We start from the raw sequence: 15682 nt of genomic DNA, 5'->3' as shown, positions 1-15682 counted from the left end.
ACGTTCGGTTACTGCCTCGGTTCATAGTAGAAGCGAAACCGAACGTTCTTATTGCCTCTGTCCCAGACGATCGAGGCATATTAGAGGACAAAATTAACTTGGAACGTTCGGTATATGCCTCGGTTCATAGCAGAAGCGAAACCGAACGATATTATTGCCTCTGTCGCAGACGACCGAGGCATATTAGTGGACAAAATTAACTTCGAACGTTCGGTTACTGCCTCGGTTCATAGTAGAAGCGAAACCGAACGGTATTATTGCCTCTGTCCCAGACGACCCAGGCATATTAGTGGACAAAATTAACTTCGAACGTTCGGTATATGCCTCGGTTCATAGCAGAAGCGAAACCAAACGTTCTTATTGCCTTTGTCCCAGACGACCGAGGCATATTAGTGGACAAAATTAACTTGGAACGTTCGGTATATGCCTCGGTTCATAGCAGAAGCGAAACCGAACGGTATTATTGCCTCTGTCCCAGACGACCGAGGCATATTAGTGGAGAATATTAACTTCGAACGTTCGGTTACTGCCTAAGGTCGTTCGGTCTGTTCAGTGTGTACGTTAGTGGCAAAGAGGTCGTTCGGTCGTTCGGTCTGTTCAGTTTGCGAGTTAAAATACGCTTTTTTTACTAGTGCATAAAACTTAAGTGTATCAGCTACATCCAAAAGAGTACATTAAAACACTACATCCAAAAGCTTCATAACTGTAGTATTACATTAAAAGAGTACATTAAAACACTACATCCAAAAGCTTCTACGGTGCAGCTACTTGGTCATTACAGACGTCAGATAATTGGGATGATGGCATTACAGGTTGTGATGAAGGAGTAGCTTTGGGGCAACGACTCCTGTTATGCCCAAGCTCCCTACATAGGCCGCATCTCTTACGCAAACCAGCCTTCGTCATTCGAGATTCATCTTTTTTGATCTCCCACTGTTCCATTCTTCTTTTCCTTTTAGGTCTTCCAGGCATAACTTTTTTGTAAGGAGGCATAACATCCGGATATGGTTGTATCTCCAACATGTTGTTGCCATTGATGGGAAATACGATTGATGCATATGTTTCTTCATAGGTGGACTTCATAAAGCAAGTTGGAATGAATTGTTGTCCATCAATATTCAGAAACTTCATTGCGGCTAAGGAGTGGCAACATGGGATTCCCGTGATGCTCCATCTCCTGCAGGAGCATGACAAGTCGTCTATGTTCATAACATATTTGTCTCCAATGTGGGAGACGTGTCTAACTTCAAACAATTTATTTTCTGACCAGCTGTGAACAAATTTTAACAATAATGAACAAAGTTTACATACAACTTAAAAAAGTACAATACAATTCAGAAATAGAGAAGATAGTTTACCTAGGAATCCAGTTCTTGGTTGATTGGGATTCCTTTTCAAATCTGTTCAGGATTTTTGGACAAATTGGTCCTCTAAAGGACTGTATCTTAGTCCTGTTTGTTGCCCATCTTTGCATGATGTACACCCTGATTTCTTCCAGCATTGTAACGATTGGTTTAGTTCGGGTATGAACCAATACACTGTTAAATGCCTCACTCATATTGTTCACCAATGTGTCACATTTTGGTCTTGGATTGAATCTGGACTTTGACCAGTACCTACACCATAAAATATAGACTTTTACAGTGGCTATATATGCAGCAGTAAGTTATAGTTGTAATAAAAAAGTTATAGTTCAAGAATAAACCTTGGAGGGATGGCCATCAAATGCTTGAATGCGTCTTCATTGACATCTTTAATGTTTCTCATTTCCCTCTCCCAATTTTGTGGATGAGTGGCAGTAGCTGCCCTCCACATCAGTTTTTTTAGATTTTTACCTGGAAATTTCTTCCTAAAGTTTGAATATAAGTGTCTGACGCAGAACATCTGATCAACACCGGGGAGTAGCTCTTGTATTGCTGGTAGTAGACCCTGTGGGCAACATTAAATATGATTAAATATAAGTAATGTATTAATGTAAGAAAGAACCAACAGTAAATATCATTGTTACCTTTTGTTGGTCTGAAACAAATGTTATTGCTGAACATACTTCTTGACCACCAAGATCATCAATCAAAAGATTCAAAAACCACAACCATGAATCTTTGTTTTCCCCCTCTACCACCGCATATACAATGGGCAACATTTGATCATTTCCATCTCTCCCAACAGCCGTTAACAACTCACCCCCATACTTCCCTTTCAAAAAGGCCCCATCTAGTCCAATTATTGGCCTACAAGAAAGAAAACTGTCTTTGCATGCCTTCAGACAACAGTAAAATCTTTTGAAAATTATCTTATCATCATTATTGTCAACAACCACTTTAATTGTAGATCCGGGATTTCTTCCCAACAACTCATGTGCATAATCATATATCCTCTTATATTGTTCTTTAAAGGACCCATCAATGTGCTCAGAAGCAATAGCTTTGGCTCTATAAGCCATATCCCTAGATATACCTATGTTCCACTTCCTTTGAACTTTTTCCCGAATATCTCCACCCTTCATTTTGGGATTTTCCCTTATTGTTTTCTCCAACTTTGAGCTCAACCACTTGGCATCAAGCAACTTGAGATTGAACTCCCTGCTACATGTGTGAATGTCATTATAGTTCTTAGTTGCCATGATTTCTCAGCCTCCATATAAGCACAATATATGGTCCAGGGGCATTCTCCTTTTGCACCAAAGCACTTCATCCTCAATCTATTTTTGTCATTTTTGACAAACTTTATATTCCTACCATTTTCCAACGCATACCCTTTTAAAGCATCTACAATATCTTGCTTTTTTAAACCAGTGTCATCCCTCAATTCTTCCAACCTATTTTCCAAAACTGAACCCCCTCCTACACAGTACCATAATTCTTTAAAGTTATCATATCCAAAACTTTTCACTACACTAACAACCACAAAATAACTCCAAACATCAGGGTCAAAGGACAAAGTTGTTGTCTCTCCTTCATACTTCAAGGTACCATCGGTAATCAACTTCCCCCCATGGTGGAAAACACAGTCAAAAACGTCGCCCATTATATGCACAACACAGTATCAATATATCTACACGCACAACACAGTATGACGAAAAAAAATAATATATTAAAACGCACTCACAAAGACTCATATAACTTTAAACATACATGGGGGACCACCAAAACGCAATGAAGAACGCAGACCAAACCATAGGGGACCACAATCCAATATTATACTTTCCCAACTATAAAAAGCAAGACAATAAACCACAAAAACTTACCTTCCTTCAGATTAACCTCCACTCCAGTCAACACCTGCTTCAGCGTCGTGCTTCCAAGGACACAAGGTCCCACACTTCACCTCGTGCTTCAACCTTTTCCACACGCACATGCACCGCTAATTCACCCTATCCCACTCGCGCATCCACTCGAACAATAACGTCTTTCTGATTCCTTTCCCAACTCTGACACCACACGAGCCCTAGAATAGAAAAATCCCCAAGTTGATTTTGATTTCTCCCTTCCAGAGATGTTTCAGCAAAAAAACATTAAGTTTTTCCAAATTTGCCCTCTGTTTAATTAATTTCAGCATGGATTATACTATATTTACTTCATTCAAAATTTCTGAGTATTAAAAAATTCCATTCACACACGCCACGTCACGCACTCCTTAACGCCGTTTTCTGAAATTGACGGAAAGGATTTATTTGCATCAAATTAACAAAAATAAGGATTTAATTAAGACTTCAAATATAACATGGACCTATTTCAAATTTGGGACGAAAATAGGAACCCATTGAGACATTAAACCAAAAAAGAATTATCTGGTGAAGAAGAAAAAGGGAGAAATGACACTTGCTTTTCAAATTCGGGGAAAAAGTTGTAAAGAGAGTAAAATTTTGGGAGGGAGCAGTTGAAAAAAAGGGAGAGAAAGATAAAAAATGTAGTATATTATAAACCTCCTAAACTAGAATTGAAACTTTCACAATTATTGGCTTTTAAACAATAGATCAGACTTATCCTAAATTAAGTTGATTTGTGAGGGGTTTTTATAACCTACTTAAAATAATCTCCATTATATATAATTTTTTTGTAATGTCAGTTAATTTTTTTAGTATTATATAAATAAGGTTTAATAGGTTCGGAGGTCCCTATATTTGTGAGTTCGTTTCAATTGGGTCCTCCAATTTTGAAAGTGATCAATTTGATCCCTAATTTAACAAAATTGAGTCAATAATACCCTTTCCGTTAAATGCAATGGACGGCATTAACTTTTTAAACATGTGGTATGTTGAAGCATCCTTCAAATAAAACTGTCCAACCTGCAAATAAAAGGATGCCTCGACATGCCACATGTTTAAAAAGTTAACGCCGTCCATTCCATTTAACGGAAAGGGTATTATTGACTCAATTTTGTTAAATTAGGGACCAAATTGATCACTTTCAAAATTGGAGGACCCAATTGAAACGAACCCACAAATATAGAGACCTCCAAACCTATTAAACCTATAAATAAAAATGTGTCGTATGTTAGTTTATAATTCTTTTATCTTTTTAATAAAAAATATCAATTTGTATAAAAATTTTGTAAAAATTTATTTACAAATTAAATTTTGTTTGAGTTTGGAAAGAAATAAAATTGTTTAATTTTAAAAAAAATTAGAACTAAATTAAAATAAAAAACAAATTAAAAATATAGGAACAAACAAATACTGACAAAAATTTTTATTTAAAAAAAAATAAAAAATAAAATTAAAATAATTAAAAAATATTTAAAAAATTAAAAAAATCACAAACGGACATATTCATTCTCGCGCAATTAACGGAAATAACAACATGATCACTTCAAATTTTCAAAAATAAGAACTAGTTGAAACAAAATAAAACCTATTTAAAAAAATCACCGAAAATAAAAACTATTATAATATTGAATAAAAAATAGTTAATGATGGTGGCTAAGAAATGTATTCTAAATGCTTATAACTGATATTTCGTGAAAAATCAAATAAAAGATGACTAACAATCTTAAAAGACGTTTTACCTTTAATTTTTAATTATACATTTTGAATTTGTTTTTCATTTTAAAATTTGTACAGAAAGACGGTTAAAAAACAAACTTTTTTTTCTTCTTTTTGATAGATGCATTTCTTTTTTGAGTCTATATATATTCTCAGTCAATGTTTTTTTTTTTTTTTAATTATAGCATTGAAGGAATATCTAATTGCTGCAATTTATTGAAAAAATGTAAATGGCTAAAATTATATGCATGCATTTTGTGAATCTATATATTCAATTAAAGCTTTTTCATTATTATAAAAATTAGGAAATCATTTAATTGATGCAATTTTTAAATGGTTGGAAGTATCTATTATTTTTATTTTATATCAATTTAAGAAAATCACTAATAAAAACATACTAAAATAATCTTCATAACATAATTACATTCCCTATTGACAAATCATCATCTAGAGTAAGCAAAATTTGATGAATGATTTAGGGAGGAAATAAAATCATACAACTTAATTTGTTGAAAACTTAAATTCCACAGTTTAAATGTGGATGATCAAAATTGTATAATTAAGTTTTTTCTTTTTAATTTAAAAAATTCAGCCAATGAAAAGAGGCTGTGAGGTAAGCAACATGCGAGGCTGGTTGGTTTATCAAAGCTTCAGAATGAATCTTGCATGAGTTTACTTGGAAAAGGGGTGTTAGAGAGAATTGCAGAGTCTATAGAGGGGAAACTTCTTAACCATCATGATTGTAGTCTTCACGCTTGGGTTCTACCAAATCCTGCCATTTACCGACTCAACGACTTAGGTTTGTTCCTCAGCGAAGAATACTATCATTTCATATACCTTCATCTTAGTTGAAGCACTGGAGTTGAGAATACAGAATAAGAAAAACGAAAAAAAAAGTTGTCTGTGGCAAATAGGTAACTCTGTAGTTTTCTGTGTTTCTACTGTCGAGGTAATTCTGAAACCTTCTCTCGATTCCTCTATATTTTTTTTTCAATTGGTAATTTGAATAATTGCGAGGGTTTTGGAATTTTCGGCTTTGGTTTGGATTTGGGATTAGAGGCAGTGATTTGGTAGATCGGGGTTGGAATTGGCTGTTCTATGTGTTTGAGTTGATTTTGATGGCTTTTCCATGAATCTCTAGGCTGATTTTGTTATTGGAATTTGGAAGTGATTCGGTGATATAAGCGCGGAATTATTTTTGGCTGTGTTGTTTTGTTTATTCGATGTCTTTGACAGCGGTTTATTAGCTGCCATGGACTTGTTCTTTTGATTTCGTGATGTTTTTCCTTGTCTTTTATGATTTTTTATGCTATTAATTTCCATCATCAGGAGCAGAGCCGTTTCAGGAAAAACATGTTGAGTATGCACTCTAGCTTCATGCATGGCTGGGTATGCTCAAGCCTTAAATTCATTTATACAAGTTCGATTTGTTAATTTTGTCGTAAACCTTATGTTTCTCCGATTTGTGAATTTCTTGATGTTTATGTTTTGCTGTTTGCCTACAATTGGTTGAGTGTAATTGAAGTGCTTTTGAGAGGATAAGAATTTAAATTTATGAAATTGATCTTATAATTATTTACCTATACCACCTAGTATGTGAGTATGATGTGTCAACTGATTTTATAGTTATTTAGGTCCAAACCCAAAAAAAGAAATTGTTTATGGAAAAAGACCATGAATGACATGGTGTTTGCAATGAATAATTCAAGAATGAATATGAAGGATGTTCAAAAGACAAATGACTATAACATTGATTATGTTTCTTCTTATGACGAGTGGACTGTGGGGAAAAATGAAACAAGTTCAACTTTGCATGCTTTAGATGAAGACATCTCATTTGAAGTTGGAGAAGATGTTAGTGATGTTATTGTACCTATGGATGATTTGGAGGTTCCCCCAATTGTTAAAAATGAGGAAGGTTGTGGAGGAGATGACATTAATGAAAATGAAGATCGTGTGAAGGAGAATGACTATCCTCCTTTTAATATGAAAAGTCTCCTTGGGTAGCTTGTTTCTATTATTCAATTATGTTTTTTATTAGTTATTATGAATAATTTTATGAATGGTGAACCTATTTGTAGTTGTTTTATGTATTGAATCTTACCACTCAAGACTTATGTATTATTTTTAATCCATGCACAGGTCTACAAGTATATTTTTTCATGTACTCAAAACTCTTAGTTATGATCCTTGAGTTCCGATTTTTTGTCCCCCTTCCTATCCTTGACAACATTGGTATTGTGATGCTGATTGGTCCTTTGACCTATCTAACCCATGGTCTGTATTTGGTGCTACTATGTTTGTAAGATCTAATTTGGTATCTTGGTCATCTTAAAACCATGCAGATTTTGCTCGTTTTCTTTTCTATGTACTCTTTTTACAGAATGGGTGGTATGCTGTTTTTCATTTTATTGCACTCTCTAACTAGCTCTTTTTGTATAACTATTGTCAATGGGTTTTCATTTTAGAAAACAGATCATAAAATTTTCTTTGTATCTTTCTCTTAAATCTAATACAAATTGGAATTAAGCTTAAGGCCTAGCTTAATGACATAACTTATAAGGTGAGAACTTCCTTAGCCTTAGTTATGAATACTACCTAGGCCATGTCTATAGGTCCCATGAAATCATTAGTAGACCTAAGAGTTTCAATTGCAAAGGCTAGGAGGGACTGCATTTAAGGCAACTTTTGAATACCCCTTATGTCCAGTGTTTTAAAAACCCAACCAATAATCAACTCAATCCATATACTGAGTTACTATTCAAACTAGTAAATCACTAGTTGAACCACATGAATTGGTGTAGGTGACTTAGAGAAGATCGTGTATGTATACTATTTTTATCATAATTATACTTAATATTTGTTGTGTTCACGTGATAAGATGGAGGAGTGCTTGAAATGCCTTTGGTACTGTTCTAGTTGAGCGGCGATTTTACATTTCCAGTCACAGCATACACTTCCGTTTTAATCAGCATGCAGCCTACAGATTTCATTTATTTCTATTTGCATTTACTGGACTGTGTGTATCAACTTCTCTTGGACCACATAATGGCCAGTAGCTCCCTGGGCCATGTGGGTCAGCTTGCTCATGGACCACATAAAAAGAATGGTCACTTGGAACTTGTTACCTGATTTAAAGCTGGTTTTACGAGTGGCTCTAAATATATGAGAAAAAGTTCTTGTAAAATTGAAGTAATTACGCCTAGAAGGAATAGGCAATGGACAATGGCATTAGCCTGTTCATTGAGTTTATTTGTATTAAAAGTCTTCCAAGTCAACAGACTGTCTTTTGGATGTTGTTGATTGCTCTTTTAACAACATTTTATTAGTTCAATGCTGTATGAGATAGTACTTTTTGCGATAGTTTACCTGTGCAAGTATGATATTACTTTGTTTTGTTCTGCAGGGAATGCTTTTATTGATTTACAGCTTATTCTTTATTTTGCTAACATATTGAATGATCCTATATATTAGTTAAACATTCTAAAATGTTTTAAATATCCAGGGAGTACCAAAGATTCTTGATATCATGGTCTTCAGCATTGCCACCACAGTTTCTTTGAAGCTGCTCAGGGTCTAGGCTTCTATTCCACTAATGCACCTAAGACTTTACTTAGGTTTGTAGATAATTTTCTAGCAGACAGAAATGGACGTGAAAACAGCAAAGGCAGTGGATAGAATTGCTCTCAAATTTAAGAGAAAGCAACCTACCCAGTATGCTGCACATGAATGTGGAGCTTTGCAGCCTTCAGGCAGGGTTGTAAAACAGATAAAATTGGGTGAATATAGAAAAAAACATGCAAATGCTGGTCCTCATATTGGGAAGTCCTTGAGTAACCGGTTTTTAAGCTATAAAAAAAGTGGGAAACCAGCTCGTCTGATGTTCTATAAGAATGGTGAGTGGGTGGACTTTCCAAGTGATATTCTTGACTTGGTTAAGAAAGATCTTGAAATCAAGAAGTCGGTTGTGGAGGTGGAGTTAAATGGGTATCATATGGTGTTAAATTTTTTCCATATGTATAAGTTGAACATGAAAACTGGTTTGCAACAACCAATGGCTTGGATTGATGAGGCAGGAGGCTGCTTTTTTCCTGAGGTCTATGCTACTTATGATGAAGAGCCTTATAATCTCTGGAAACAGGGCACTGGAAGAAGTACAGAGTCATATGATTCTAATGAAATAAAATTACAATTAGAAATTGAAATAAATGGACTGGATCAGTGGAAGTTGAGGGAGTGTTCTGACGAGTCCAATTCATTATTTAACGGTATTAGAATTGATACTAAACAAAAGAGCTGTCCATATGATGTAGAAGTAGAAAATAGCATTAACAAAGAGGACTGTGAAAATGTTGACAAATCTATACAGCAAAATCAAGACATAGATTTAAATGCCTATACTGAATCTGTATATGGAAGGTTGAATTTCGATTCTGTACAGAAGATATTTCTTAAGGGAATGAACAATAATGGCATTACTGATTCCGACATTGTTGGAATTGATCGGTGCTCAGGTGCGTCAATGCAAGCACGATTGGAGCTATTCTTGAAGCAAGCTGAAATTACACAAAAATGTCATGGGGATGCTAATGTTCAGTATGCTTGGCTTGCTTCTACTAAACGAGAACTGTATACAATGATGGAGTATGGGCTTGGCCACTGTAGACTATCTGCATTTAAAGGTTCATATGGCACTGGTGTTCATCTTGCAGCCGTTACCTGCCCTGACACCAGGTTAATTTTGGTATCTTCATCTTCAACAAATTTAATCATTCAAATACTTCTTCTTGTAGTCTTGATGAACATATATGTAGCTTATCTTCTATCTTGGTAAAAGTAAGATGAATGGTGGTATTCGAGCTTCTCCTGATTTCTAGATTTAGCTGCAAAGTTGATTGTATTTGTTCTAATGCAATTGGTCACTAAAATCTATCTAAATTATAGCATGAGTCATAGTCTCCACTACTGCAATTTTATCTTAGAAATTTCTATGCTGGTATTTTTTCTCCTCGTCAATCTTACTTTTATTCTTGACTCCATCCATGTGTTCTTTCTCTGCATTGTTCTTTCTCTGTACTCTATGCCAATGAAGAAGTGTCTATTATGTGGTAGGATACTGGTTATAAAGTGTTCTATGCATAACTGCTGGAATATTCTTTAACCAGTTTTTGCTGCAGTACTTTTAGTTTCTGTATGGAGTTGTGAGCATATTTTCTTCCTGGTTTTGTTCTTTTCCTAATTATTATAATTCAACTGTGAAGGTTTTTTTGTTGAGATTGTTTTATTATATGTATTATTACACACAAAGTACTTTCTTTCCATATTTACTTTTAGCATATTATTATGTTTATTTCACACTTTATTGTGCCTACCATTATGTATTTTATCTATATCATTCTTTTGGAATATTTAGTGAATGATTAAATTTTTCTGTATGTACAGTGCACGTTATTGTGATGTTGACGAAAATGGGGTTCGACATTTGGTCCTTTGTCGTGTAATAATGGGGAACATGGAGATTCTCCATCCTGGCACTGGTCAGTTCCAACCCAGTAGCTGTGAATATGATAATGGGGTGGATGACATTCAATGTCCGAGATATTATGTGGTGTGGAATATGAACATGAACACCCACATCTATCCAGAATTTGTTGTTAGCTTCAAGCTGTCTTTTGATGCCGAAGGTGATGCATTGTTTCTTTAATTTTCCCTGTTACTAAATTTTTGCTTTCCTGCTACCAATAAGTTGTGCATTTCAATATTATGTACTTAGTACTCAATGAGTAGAAGAAAAGGCAAACGAGTTGGTATACGTGGTTTTTTCTTTCCTTTAGGTTGAAAAAATTCTATAAGATGTTAGTATTAGGAAACATTGTTTCATCCATAGATTGTTGATATCTCCTCGTGGGTGCTTTCTGATGCAAGGTTGGGTGACTGCTATTCCTTTCTTAATTTTTTGTCTTGATCAATAATACGTTATGCATTTTTACAGGTCTTTTTGGTGGAAGCGAAAGGAAGAATAATGTTTCCGGGGTTATGACTGCCTGCCATGGTCCTCAAGGACTGTTGCATTCTTGTGCAGTAGTTAAGGTATGTTACTTGATATTTGATTTGTGGACTGATTCTTTCCCGGGCTTTCTATGTTAATACCTATTCTATAACTGTTGTTTACTTGCAAGTGTTATCTTTGTTTCTTTTTACCGTTTTTGCCTTGTATTTTCAATTTATTATTTGAATGTACATTGTCTGTTTTAATGGGAATACAACTCAGAAGGAGTTGGAAGTTTCATGAAGGTTTGACTATTAAGTTAGTCTGATGTGGTCTGAGTTATTGGTGGAATGACAAGTTAGAGTTTTGGGGAGGAAAAACAATATTTTGCGTGACAAACAGATTAGGGTATGGTTTACTTTCCCAAGAATCACATGGTAATTTAGATTGACGGTGATTGGGATATTACGGTAGCTTAATGACATATTTTTATGTTTTAATGTCTGAATGGTAGTCTGTTTTCTCCCCCTTAAGGAATTCAGTCATTATTGTTTTAATATCTCATTTTGTTTCTTCTAGTGTATTCTTGTGTACCTTTTTTGTTTTTGTTTTAGGTCCTGTTTGGTAGATAAGAGAGAAATGGAGTGAATTGAAATAAAAATAAGTGAAAACAGGGTTAGAAATAAAGTGGAAGTTAAATATATTTAGTTGAAGATAAATAGAGAAGAAATTAGAAGAGAGAGAAGAGTGGAAATAGATAAGAAATCAAGTAGAAATGTACTGATGGTACCCACTTATTTTTAGTTATTTCTTCTCTATCAGGCGGTCTTAATTAAATTCATTAATGTTTTTGGTTCAGTGCTAAATGTACAGTTACCAGGAAAACTAGTTTTACTTTTCGGTTTACAGTTACAACCAAACACTTTTTGAGATTTGTCTTTAAGTGAATATTGTTAGCATATTGCCCATGTATATTAAGATCATTATAGGAACAATTTTGGATTTGTGGGGTATATGTCCAGGGAACAGCTCCCCCAAGAGGTCCAACATCGCCTTGGATGTCTTTTCCTTTGCTTTTTGCTGCTATCGGAAACAAGGTTCCTCCTAATGATATGGAACGTGTCAGAGAACATTATGAACAGTTCAGGGTATGTAAAGTAGCTCGACTTGTTGCCCACGCCTTTATTGATGAAATATCCTAATATATCGTGCCGTTCTTGTTCAGTCAAAGCAGATATCCCGGGATGATTTTGTGAAGATACTGAGGTTAATAGTTGGAGATGCTCCATTGAAACTTGCAATGACACAACATCAATTTAAGGTATGAATTTTGAAATCACAGGCTACTGTCTTCTGCTATGTGGTCATACCTCCTAAATGATGTTTAACTGGCTGCATGCAGATACCATCCAATGTTAAGGAAGGATAAGGCTTTAATATTAGTAAGCATGAGGAGATGGATATTTCTGCTCTTGGAGGCAAATATTTTAAATTTTTTGCTGGACAAGTCAATTATTAGCTCCTAGACATTCTTTTGTCATTTTGGACCTTGAAAGTAGTTGATGCTGGAACGTCTACATTAGTTTACTTGAAATCATCTGTTTTCAGATACATTGTCAACCCACCTATTTGCTACCTTATGTGATTTTTTTAATAATAAACATCATTCATTAAATATTTCCTGTTGCCTTTTTCACTACCACTTCTCATCCGTATTTTGGATTTGTTCATCGTATCATAGAAAATAAGTTTAGAAATACTCGGTACATAGAAGAAGACCCCAATTTCTTAAAAGATTGGCCAAGCTTAATCATTTCTTAAGGGACATGATTATTTGAAGAGATAATCAAAATTAATAGGTACAATTATAATTAAAATAATTTATAATTAGTTACCAGGGTTCATTGACCTTCGATCTATTAAAACTAGTATTTAATAAGAAAAAGAAAAAGAAAAAGAAAAAAGTCTTGGCGATTTGTTTGTGAATAATAGTCATTTATTAATTTGAGTGTTAGCGGGTTTATCTGGTACTCCACGAAACTTCATCAATAAATAATCAGAACAGAAACATTGAGGATATTAAGGAGTGATCAATCCTCTACCCATATGCAGGTACAGTGTTTGGTTTGAAGTGGGTGTTGGCAGCCAGAAATTGGGTTGTTGTTAAAATTTAAAGTAAGTCATTTTTATGAAATAAATAAATTTTAGAAAACTTAGTTAAGATCAAATCTGTTTATTAAAAAAATAAAGTGTGTAATTTAAAATTAATTAAATTAGGCAATTGCATGGAAAGGATAAATCTATTTGTTTTTTGTCAGAAAATAATTCTTTCAAAATATAGACAGAAATAATTAAGTCCATTACTTCAGTTTAATTTCTAAGACATTCGATAAATTTGACTATTTGTAATCAAACATCTCATCTAAAGCATAAATTAAGTGTGATAACTAAAATTAGCGGAAAAACAGGTACATTTGACTCTGTGTCGAATATTTTTTATGTTAAAATAATATATATTTTATTAAAATAAGAATAGATGAATTATGCGATTATTTTTTAGTGAAGAAATTATGATACTACGTTTGATTAAATATCATTACGTATTTTATAAAATAATAAAAGTAAAATCGTATTTACTAACTCAAATTTTTATATTTTTCTTGTATTATATGTGTCATTTATGAGAAAATTCTTATTAAAAAAACAAGGTTATTTGTATTATGACTCGTCTCTCTTCTATGAAAGTCTATTTATTGAACTTTTAATAATATTTTGTTCTAAAAAATTCTATGCACCATAATAAGAATTATAAGTGGTTTCAATATTAACTTATACCATCATTCATTACAAACTTCATAAAAGTTATCCTCACACTTTCTCATAGAAAAAGGAGAATTAATCACTACTAAAGCTTGACAAGACAACACTTTGATAAAGAGGACAACGAAGAAAACCTTTATGTTGATTTGGATCTTATTCACGAAATTGAAAAACAAGCACGTGCAAAAGAAGCTATGGTAATACAGAGAGTTGCACGTTAGTACAACAGTTGAATAAAAGAACTATAAATTTGACAATGGAGAAAGAAAGATCCCTCCAAAAAGAATAGCCCAAAATGCAATTGTCAAACTTTGTCCTAATAGCTTGATCACACTTCAAGAAGTAATAATCTTGATCTCTTGATCTCCAAAATGTTCGAATCATCAAGTAGATCGCAGGAAGAGTCTCGGAGGTCGAAAAGAGATTACACTCCACCTCACCAAGATGAAAGGGTGGCTGAGTCTCATGCCTCTACAAAGAAACTTGATGTTTCAATACTCAAGTACAAGAATAATTCAACGAGTACAAGAGTAATTTGGTGTTCTAGTGTCCGAATACAAAAGTAAACTCGACACTCACGTGATAGAGTACATAAGAAACTTTGCATTCCATGTACCCAAGTACAAGAGAACCTCGACATTCCAATGATCGAGTAGAGAAGTAGTTCGGTGTTTCAACACCCAAATACAAGAGCAAGACAACTCAGCATTCCAATACTCAAATACAGGAAGAATTCAGTGAGTATAAGAACAACTCAACATTCTAGTATTCGAATATAGGAGTAAACATAGTGTTCCCTTGATCAAGTACGGAGAAACTTGGAAATCCAACTACCGAGTATAATAGCAACTCGACATTACCATGTTCGAGTACAACATTAACTCGACATTCCAATATAGAAGTAACTCAGTGTTTCAATGATTGAGTAAGGAGCAAGTCGGCGTTCCAATGTCCGAGTACAGGTGTAAATTGGTGTTCCATTAGCCAAGTACATGAAGAAATAATAACCTGGAGTTACAACACAAGAATTCAAGAAAGAACGGTGCAAAAGGTAGGCCTAGTTTGGAGAAAGACTGATTATGTCCAAAACTTTAAGTAGAAAGAAAGTTTATACCCAACTGAGATGAACCATATTGCATTACATACTACATCTAGAATGTACAAGTTATAAAAACTAAAAAAAAACTTATCGTGAGAACGTAGAATGCGACCTACTTAAAGATGTATTATGACTAAGGACTTTACTTGACCAACACAAAACCCCTAAAAGAAAATGCTAAGAGGTAACACAAGTTAAGTCCGCAAATGCGACAGTCGAGTTATCTAAACAATAACATAAAGCCCACAAAAATGACACAATAAGCTCACAAATGCGGCATCCAAGTTACCTAGGCGGTAACATAAAGCCCACAAATATGGCACTAAAAGCCCTCAAATGGAGGCACTAAACTACTTAGAGGATAACACAAATAAATCCCTCAAACAAGGCACCAAATTACCTAAATGATAACCTAAATAAAGCCCTGAAAATGAGACACCGAGGTACTTAAACAATAACTTAAATAATGCCCTAAACAAGGCAACATGTTACCTAAATGGTAAGATAAGTAAAGTCTTCAAACGTGACACCGAGTTACTATAAATCAAATAAAACCCTCAAACAAAGCATTGAGTTACCTAAACTGTAACATAAAGCTCACAAACGTGGGACCATAAGCCCATAAACACAACATTTGAGTTACCTAGACGGTAACCTAAAGCCCACAAATGTTGCACCATAAGCCCGCAAATGCGACACCCGAGTTATCTAGATGATAACATAAGCCCACAATGTGGCACCCAAGATACCTAGACAGTGAAACAGTCATATGATTTCTCAACTAATTAAG

At 34.3% G+C, this 15682-nt stretch overlaps 2 protein-coding genes across 6 annotated transcripts; one reads left to right on the top strand and one right to left on the bottom strand.

The window, feature by feature from the left end:
• Nucleotides 1–753: 753 nt before the first annotated feature.
• Nucleotides 754–3027, bottom strand: LOC148192163 (uncharacterized). The gene is made up of 5 exons (XM_088100024.1): nucleotides 2726–3027; nucleotides 2009–2582; nucleotides 1706–1929; nucleotides 1359–1616; nucleotides 754–1270 (listed from the first exon to the last, which is right to left on the bottom strand). The coding sequence occupies exons 1-5, from the start codon at nucleotides 3025–3027 to the stop codon at nucleotides 754–756; spliced, it is 1875 nt and encodes a 624-aa protein (XP_087956150.1).
• A 2643-nt stretch (nucleotides 3028–5670) lies between these two features.
• Nucleotides 5671–12650, top strand: LOC124838853 (putative inactive poly [ADP-ribose] polymerase SRO1). Of its 5 annotated transcripts, none has more exons than XM_088100365.1 (8): nucleotides 5671–5933; nucleotides 6314–6373; nucleotides 8490–9718; nucleotides 10427–10668; nucleotides 10977–11074; nucleotides 11963–12121; nucleotides 12199–12294; nucleotides 12376–12650. In XM_088100365.1, the coding sequence occupies exons 3-8, from the start codon at nucleotides 8631–8633 to the stop codon at nucleotides 12400–12402; spliced, it is 1710 nt and encodes a 569-aa protein (XP_087956491.1). In that variant the 5' UTR covers nucleotides 5671–5933; nucleotides 6314–6373; nucleotides 8490–8630; the 3' UTR covers nucleotides 12403–12650. The 5 variants fall into 5 exon arrangements, with proteins under 5 accessions (XP_087956491.1, XP_087956492.1, XP_087956490.1 ...); XM_088100367.1 differs by having other exon boundaries at nucleotides 5694–5783; XM_088100366.1 differs by lacking the exon at nucleotides 6314–6373.
• The last annotated feature ends 3032 nt before the right edge of the window (nucleotides 12651–15682 follow it).

Source organism: Vigna umbellata, chromosome 10 (assembly GCF_029865625.1).
Source record: "Vigna umbellata cultivar VRB3 chromosome 10, Vumbellata_1.0, whole genome shotgun sequence".
In the NCBI taxonomy this organism is placed as follows: domain Eukaryota; kingdom Viridiplantae; phylum Streptophyta; class Magnoliopsida; order Fabales; family Fabaceae; genus Vigna; species Vigna umbellata.
Note: the sequence above shows the minus strand (reverse complement) of the source record. Positions and strands in the feature narration are given on the sequence as shown.